Source organism: Sebastes fasciatus, chromosome 11 (assembly GCF_043250625.1).
Source record: "Sebastes fasciatus isolate fSebFas1 chromosome 11, fSebFas1.pri, whole genome shotgun sequence".
Classification (NCBI taxonomy): domain Eukaryota; kingdom Metazoa; phylum Chordata; class Actinopteri; order Perciformes; family Sebastidae; genus Sebastes; species Sebastes fasciatus.
This window is the reverse complement of record NC_133805.1, coordinates 11,952,847-11,961,620: the sequence shown is the minus strand read 5'-3', so window position 1 is coordinate 11,961,620 and position 8,774 is coordinate 11,952,847. Positions and strand designations below refer to the sequence as shown.

The 8,774-nt window shown below is 36.6% G+C and overlaps 1 protein-coding gene across 2 annotated transcripts; it reads right to left on the bottom strand.

The window, feature by feature from the left end:
• Nucleotides 1-120: 120 nt before the first annotated feature.
• On the bottom strand, nucleotides 121-6,321 carry LOC141776840 (complement factor H-related protein 1-like). Of its 2 annotated transcripts, XM_074650663.1 has the most exons (11): nucleotides 6,164-6,321; nucleotides 5,884-6,075; nucleotides 4,913-5,092; nucleotides 4,613-4,804; nucleotides 3,114-3,212; nucleotides 2,947-3,033; nucleotides 2,503-2,559; nucleotides 1,949-2,110; nucleotides 1,683-1,853; nucleotides 559-584; nucleotides 121-384 (listed from the first exon to the last, which is right to left on the bottom strand). In XM_074650663.1, exons 1-11 carry the CDS (start codon nucleotides 6,222-6,224, stop codon nucleotides 373-375), a joined length of 1,239 nt encoding a protein of 412 aa, XP_074506764.1. In that variant the 5' UTR covers nucleotides 6,225-6,321; the 3' UTR covers nucleotides 121-372. The 2 variants fall into 2 exon arrangements, with proteins under 2 accessions (XP_074506764.1, XP_074506765.1); XM_074650664.1 differs by lacking the exon at nucleotides 3,114-3,212.
• Between the last annotated feature and the right edge of the window lie 2,453 nt (nucleotides 6,322-8,774).

The following is an 8,774-nucleotide window of genomic DNA, read 5'->3' as shown; positions in this document are numbered from 1 at the left end:
ACAGGTGAACCCCACCTGGGAGAGCCTGCAGCCACTTGACCCCAAACAGGAAAAGTGGGTATGGATAATAGATGGATGAATTTGGGGTCATTTTGACACAAAAACTCTGCAGACTCAATGTAGAGTTGAAATCCAAGTTGAAGACTTTATTGGGGCCTGTCCATCAAATATACACTGTATTTGTTGAGGTATTTTTGGAGCTTTAAAAACACACAGACCAATTTGCTTCTGCATTGTAGGCATTCACAGATCAATATGAAAAGCCCATCACAGTGTGTGACAGCATATTCATAACTTGGTTGTCTCAAAAGTTTTAAGTCGGTGTCGAGCAAAATCCAAAGGTGACAGTATCTCCGCCTTGGTGATAGAGCCTCAGCAAATATTCTGGTTACAAGACAAAGGTTTTACAATCAAAAACAACATAGTAAAATATAATAGAAACAAAGAAAAACATAAATGCATAGTCGTATATGTAAATAAGAAATTAATAAACAGTAGTAGTGCTTCATGTGAGACATCAGCGTAAATACTGTGTGTAAATTCAGGAATAACACTCACCCTCTTTAGGTCAAACCAGCCACAACCTGAAAACAATCCCACAGAAGCACAGCGGTTAATATGTGGAGCAGCTTGTTGACTCCTCATAGGGAGGTGAAGTCTGTCTGATATACTAAATGTCTGCAGGCTTTTAAAATCATAGTGCATGTCACAGAAGCATATGCATGTAATGTGTAAAAAAACAGGATTGGCTTCCTTCCACTTATTTTTCTTTGGTGCAAAAAAGTAAACAAAAAACTATTGTCAACGGCCAACACCTTAAAGGTGTTATTGATAAAATTTTTATGTAGATAAATATTAAATAAAACAAAAAAAAGTATGGCTTCTCCTCAAAAAAATATTATGATTGTGAATTAATCATTTTTTTTAAATCTGGCGGGTCCAAAATTAATGTTTTGTTTATCTCTGTGTGAAAGCTGAAATGTTGCCTCAAGTGATGTCACACGAGTCAGCGTCGGTTGGGGCTAAAAACTACGAGTCTGAAACTGAAAGAAATCTGTTGCTGTGGAGTTATAAAGAAGTGAGCTGTAGCCCGCTCCTCATCTCCGTTTGAGGCGCCAAGCTACATAAGCCACTAGAAGCATAATAACACATTGGAATGACTGATTTAACAGTTGGCGGCTGAGTTGCATTCTGGGTAATGTAGGCAACCGGTTTTGACAGTGAGTCCGATAGTGTTAAATGAGTTGACTACAATGCTAAATCAGTGAAGTACTCTTTTTAAAGGAATAGTCTTGACATTTTGGGAAATTTTTGTGTTAGATGAGAAGACCGATACCACTCCATGTCTGTATGCTAAATATGTAGCTAGTAGGGGGTTTGCTTAGCTTTGCATAAAGACTATGAAGGCTTCATTCCAAATTGCATACTTTTTATTTGTATCTTTAGTACATACTGCAGCTGCCCCTATAAAGTGCATACTGTTGCATGTAGTATGCATACAATGCGGACATACTAAATATTTTTCTTGCGTACTAAATAAATAGTATGGTAGTATGGATATTGGAACGCACAGACTAACTGAAAAACTATCTAGCAGATAGTTAGCACACACACTGTATCTTAGCTGACAATGATTAAGGAAAAAAATGCATGAAATGTAATGAGTTTAAAGTGATACTTACATCTGGAAAGTGACAGTGTTCCAAAAGTGCACCGGACTACAGAATAATGTTGCGTCCACCAGTGATCCAGTTCCACACACTGCAATCTCACCGTCTCACCATCTTTTATATATTTAACTCCACCAGGTATTAACTGAGGATATCCATCAGTGTTCACACTGCAGAAGGCAGCTGCATAACAGAAACAACAACAACAACAAAAAATTTTAACTTTTTTTCCCCAGTCAAACTCTTTGATGGACTCTTTAGAATTGACTTGTTTTTACCTCTGCAGGTTGGTACTTCTGACCACGTGCCATCGCTGTAACACACCACGTCCTCTGGACCCACTCGTTTGTAAAAATTAGCGCATTGGTACCTCAAAAACCTTAGATTATTTCCCACGACATCACCATTAGGAACTACGGGTTGGTTTCCACAGTTTCTGACTGAAATAGAAAAAATTAAAAAAGTTTTTTGGAAATAAATATTTCAAGCTGTCCAAATTTCAACCCACATTGTGATTTCCTCAGCCTTTTACTGGCTGCCTCTCTGATGAACCTAATCTATCCCCAAATCACTCAATACAGTTATTGATAAATGACTGTAGATTCATCTTTGTAATTAACTGGCCAGAAAGTTATGAAATACATTTTTGACCAAATAACCCTGAATTGTCTGATATTATCCGGTACATGTGATGTACCTGTCACATTGCAGTCCTGAAATGTTTTAATCTTGGTTCAACCATGTTAACCACTGTAATTTTGTTTTGAAACATGCTGTATAAATAAAGTTAATTATATATTATGTAAAAGGAGTAATTAATGTACTTATTTACTTGTTGTGATTTGATGTTCAGTCTCCATCTCATTCAACCCAGAGCTGCTAGAAGATCCTGTAAAATACAGTGGACACACCACTTAGTATCGCACTGGGGTGTTGTTTTTATTTATTTCCTTCAGAATTTGATGATACAGAAGAGGACATTTTATTTGTATTTGACATTTAAGAAATGATAGTCTTCATCTCATACAAATCATAACCTACCTCCACCCACAGGTGGAGGTAGGTTATGATTTGTATGATTTGTATGAGATGAAGACTACACTACATCTACTACCAGTAGATGTAGTGTGTCCCCCACCTGCAGATCCACCATCTCCAGTACCCGGTCTGATGCCTAAGTGGAAAATAAAGACTTTACATATACAGTGTATACATATTCTAGTGAGATTAGATAAATGGATATACTAATTAATATTTAATCTAAATCATAACCTACCTCCACCCACAGGTTGTGTCCCACTACCAGTAGATGTAGTGTGTCCCCCACCTGCAGATCCACCATCTCCAGTACCCGGTCTGCTGCCTAAGTGGTAATAAAAGACTTTAGATATACAGTGTATACATATTCTATAGTGAGATTAGATAAATGTATATACTATACACCTGCAGGTTGTGTCCCACTGCCAGTTGACGTAGTGGACCCCCCACCTGCTCCCCCCACTCCAGAACCACCATGTCCAGTACCTGGTCTGGTTCCTGTGCCTGAGGGGGGAAAAGCATTGCAAATACATACAATATATTCAGTCAATTACTTAAACCTGTTTTAATTGTTTTTACCACTTGGGGGCAGCAGAACAACAACAAGCTAACAAAGGCAATGAAGAAGTTGCCAAGTGAGATTAGGGCCACATTTAGAAAAAATAAATACATCTGAGATTTCTAGAATAAAGTCATATTATTACAAGAATAAAGTCATAATATTACAAGAATAAAGTCATAGGTTTACGAGAAAAAAAGTCGTAATATTATGAGAATAAAGTCATAATTTTACGAGAAAAAAAGTCGTAGTATTATAAGAATAAAGTCAAAAGTTTACGGGAAAAAAGTCATAATATTATGAGAATAAAGTCTGAAGTTTATGAGAAAAAAGTCGTTATATTATAAGAATAAAGTCCAAAGTTTACGGGAAAAAAGTCATGATATTATAAGAATAAATTCAGGCGTTTACGAGAAAAAAAGTCGTAGTATTATGAGAATAAAGTCATAATATTATAAAGTAGTAATTTTACGTGTTATTTTAGAGGGGAAATCGAGCATTGTGTGAAAATGAGGAACGTGGAGCATCTTGTAATGTTATACTTTAGTATAGGTTTTACAAATAACCTTGAAAGGACCTTGAAAAGATTGTGCAAGAAACTGCATTTATTCCGAAGAAAGAACCACACGGACCTGATGGGTAAACTACTCTTTTGTGAAGGAGGAAATTACTTTTTTTCTCATAAAGTTATGACTTTATTCTCGTAATATTACAACTTTTTTTTCTTGAAATAGTATGGCTTTATTCTCATTAAATTCCGAGTTTTTTTCTCATAATATTATGATTTTATTCTCGAAATCTCAGATTCTCAGATGAATGTAACTATTTTTCATTTCACACACATTTTTACCACCTCCAGTTTTATCGATTAATTTTTTTCCACCCCTCATACATCTTTAAGTCGTGTAAAGTTGCTATAATAATAATAACAACAATAATAATAATAATAATAATAATAATAATAATAATAATAATAATAATAATGATAATAATAAATTCAACTTATATAGCGCTTTTCAGGACCTCAAAGACGCTTTATAAATCTCACTATAAATCTCTGTAGAAATGAGGGAAACTGCAGAGTCGGGTGATAATTATCTTAATATTATCTTTTGTAACTACGAGTGACACCTTTCATAAATTCACATTTGATCCATTGTTAATATAGAAATATTGATTATAGCAGCTTTAAGAATAACACAATCTATGTCTCCTAGAAATGACTCTTAATGTTCCTTGGCAACGTTCTTTCATGCGTCATGTGATCCACTGTTGATACAAAAACATTGATTAGTCACAAATTCATAAATTTATCCCGTCATATCTCAGCACATTGTCCACTTACTGCACTTTGGGCCTTCAGTCCAGTTTCCAGCGATGCAATAGATGGACTTTTTGGTGTCTGCTCCCTCTACAGTATACCCATCTTCACATTCATACTGCACTTCTGTATCTCCAGGAAACACCTCCTGGTATTCCTGATCAATGATGATGGCATGGGGGATTTGAGGGGGCTCACCACATGCATGGATACTCTCTGTAAATAAGCATAGATAACAACAGGAAACGGTAGTTGGTGACATGGGATTAAGATTTTGACACTGATATGATTTTGGTCACTGAGTAACACATCCGACAGACTTACTCTCACAGATCGGCACAGAGGTCCATGTTCCATTTACACATTCAGCTGTGGCGTCCCTGTTTTTGTGTTTATATCCTTCATTACATGTTATCCAGATTTTGTCTCTCTCCTCATACCAACCATTTGTGTTTACAGTGTATATACCATTGGGGATAGTTGGTGGCATACAGGCTTTTTCATCTGAGGAAAAAAGAACAAAACTACAGTCAGCATTTTCATACTTTACAGAACGACTTTTATGAAATGATGACACTTTCTGAAGACAAAGTAAATTATCTACTTGTGTCCATATCACAGGTTTCAAGTTGTGAATAGTTCAATTTAAGAGTGATGCTTCCTTCTCAGTTTCATTTGAATAATTTTTCGAGGTTTAAAGATTTTAAACTATACATAGTTTCAAGAAGCAAAGATTAGAGGCTGTTTGTATAACAGATTTGTTCTTATTTCCTACTGGCAAACTCTTTGATTCATCTCATGACCACTTGTGGGGTCCCAGGTTTGAAATACCAATAAATGTCATTATAAATGACTCGCTCTTTAAACGATATGAAGCAGGTGGTTGCTCCTGGAAGACATTTAATATTTGAACATATAAAGCATTTGTTACAGGTGGAGCAACACATTTCATTTGCATTTTTACAAAGATTCAAAAGTATAGTGAATGTACTTGAACTATTCATACGTTTGTAGATAATATAACACTTTAGTTCTGTGTCGGCATCTTATTTCAGTTTGGTTTTTTTACATTTAGACACTGGACTTATAGGCCTTTTTGAAAGTGTTGCACTCAAAACATCATGCAGAACTGTAAAATGCCATTTCCATGCTATCTGATGTCATTATTTTGTTTTTATTGAATGTGTACTTATTTTCAGTTTATCTTGTAAGACATTATTCCTTGAATTCCACCTTGAACTTTAAAAGGTTTCACCCTCCAGACAACCCAGTAGAGATACTTATGGAACACTTACCTATACATTGTGGTTCATGAGACCATGTGCCATTTAAACATGTGGTCGTTGCCCACCAACCCTCCACTGCTGGTTTACGTCCGTTATCACAGGCATAAGCGAGATTTGTTTCATGAGGGTAAGTGTCTTGTTCAGGGACCAAATAACCACCATTCAGTCTGGGAGCACGACAAGGCACATTTGCACTTTGTGCTGAAATACAACGACAAACAAAAGTAAATATTAAACAAATATTTAACAAATTAAGATGTTTCTAAGTTAGAGAATTTAATGTTCTTACCATGCAGCGCTCCTGGAAACCAAACCAGGAGAACAAATCCAAGATATCTTCCCACGTACATTTTGTCAGGACTTAAATCACAACTGGTTTCAAATCAAAGCAGAGCGAAGAGCCCATCTGGACCGGTTAATAATTGTTGAGGGCATTTCCCCAAAAAGCTAAGAGGTGAAGAAATAGTAAACATTACGCTGAGTTACAAACAGGAATTGTGTACTCTAGTCAGATCAGTCACATTTTTACAGCAGTGTCTTGTTCAAATGAGATTACAAATGTAAACCAAGTACACAGATTAATATTACGTACAGCTGTTGCTCCATATGCTGTCTTTGTCTTTGCTGTCTTTCTACAAAACACTGCTCTTGTTATTTCACCTTTGTAAATTTGGTTTAGCTCAAAATGATTCACTTGATGTCTCAGACAATGTTTTCTACAAAAATCTATGAGACTGTTTACAGTACAGATTTCAAATTGATTACATGGACTACTGCGATCAGCATTATGAAATCACAAAACAAAAATCAGGGCAAAGGACAGACTTTAGAAAGAGATGTGAAATTTAGTAAGCTACATTTAATTACAAGGCAAGATAGATATGAATAAATGATTAATCATAGGCTCAAATACAAATGAATTAAGTTGTAATAGTGCTTGTGACACTTATGAGACCCTCCAAGATAGAAGAGAACATCAGTATGTGTGTTTCTTTGAAAAGAAGATTCAGGAGTAACACTCACCATCTTTAGTTCCCACCAGTTACAACCTGAAAACAGTCACATAGAAGCACAGCAGTTAATATATACAGTATGTGGATTCCACGTGGAGGTGAAATAAACGAAATGTGTGTTCCTTTTTCTGCCTAAAACAATCATACATGGTGTAAAAGGTTTTAGTGAATCTGCAGCTTGTTGATAGTTAGTTATGCTCTCCCCAGTTCTTTCTTTTCTTTGGTGCAATGCAAGCAAACAACTAATTACACAGTCCAACACTCTAAAGTGCAGATTGCGTAACAAATGGGGGGAAAAAAACATTATTTTTCCTTTATATGATGATTTCACTAATATTTAAACCTTTGTGGCTTTAATTTTCTTGCTCTGATGACGGAGGACTGTGAAAATCAGCTTGCAGACACAACACTGTATGTTATCTGATCTGATGTGATCTGAAATTATGTCTCATTTTAAGTCAAATTCACATTTTTTAAATCCAGTCGTCACCATATTTTCAATGCACAATGGCATTAATTACAAATACCCCTACAGCATGATAAATATAATACAATGTTACATCTGTTTAACTTATACAAGTTGTTATAATCTCCTGTAATGATCATTTTTAGCCATGTTAGCAGCATTGCTCTATGTGGATATTAATGTTGATTGGTCAGTCAGTCCACCACTTTGGTCCAGACTAAAATCTCTCTACAACTATATGATGAATTGTTGTAACTAGTAAGCCTAGTATCATTTAATTTGTCCTATAATTTGGTTTATAACTAAATACCTGCAAAACTTATGACACCATGGCCCAGGGGGTAGAGCGGGTCGTCCTTTAATCACAAGGTTGGTGGTTCAATCCCTGGCTCCTATACTGTCTACATGTCAATGTGTCCTTGAGCCAGACGCTGAACCCCAAGTTGCTTCCCGGGCGATCTACAGCAGCCCACTGCTCCTAACATGCTTAGGATGGGTTAAATGCAGAGGTCAAATGTCATGTACCTGTAGGCTATGTATGTGACGATTAAAATAAAGTTTTACGTTTTTTTAAACCTAAAAGTTTTCTATACGATATCCACAGCATTAATATAGCAGCAAACAACGATTTACTATGTAAAGATATACAGGAGTACCTGACATAACTGTTAGCACCATAAGCTGCAAGCCTCCGGCTCAGCCGTCGCCATGTTGAGAGCCGTGTGGAGGCAATAGAAATGCTCCTAATCTCGCATTTAGCACCTTTAACTTTTATAGACTTACTGTACTCTGTGTTTACTGCTATTGACCATGTGAGCCATTGCCATTGTCAACATGTTAGCATGAAGCTCAAAGCAGCTGTGTCTACATGCTAACGTCAGAGCCGCTAGGATGGCTGTAGACTCCTTAACTATGTGTTTACCTATAGAGAGCCTACGTCACGCCCCTTCCAGTGGATATGAACGGTAGTCAACGGAGAGACATACATATTTATTTGATCCCGTTTGAATTGCGCCATGAGTGACACATATGATGTTTGTCAATTTAAAACATAATTCTGCAAGTCAAGAAAGTCACAGTTTGTCATAGGTTTGTCGTAGTATCATTTAGTTTTGTGTGAAACCGCTCAATCAACTACATCTCTCGTCTCGCATGATATACGTGACCAACACTAGCTAGCTAACTTAGCTATGTTCCACGCAAAAATGTTGGGACTCACCATTCAAGATGGTGGCAAGAGACCACATGAACTCAGTCACATGATCCTTGACCCATGGACTCAGCTCAGTAGCCATTGGCTACTGTAGCATGATGACTCATTCACACATACTTGTGAAATTCAACCAGGACAAAACCAAAGGACAGTTTTTCCCCTGGGCTTCCTCTTCTCCTCTTCAACCCCCTGCTGACCTGCAGGCGGT

What these genes read in the sequence shown, in the direction of transcription:
- LOC141776840 (XM_074650663.1), bottom strand. Translation starts at nt 6,224, where the DNA reads ATGTACGTGGGAAGATATCTTGGATTTGTTCTCCTGGTTTGGTTTCCA. An exon ending in TCATGAACCACAATGTATAG is followed by an intron (nt 5,093 to 5,883) that starts GTAAGTGTTCCA and finishes TTTTTTCCTCAG; the next exon opens with ATGAAAAAGCCTGTATGCCA. An exon ending in GACTGAAGGCCCAAAGTGCA is followed by an intron (nt 3,213 to 4,612) that starts GTAAGTGGACAA and finishes TTCCCCCCTCAG; the next exon opens with GCACAGGAACCAGACCAGGT.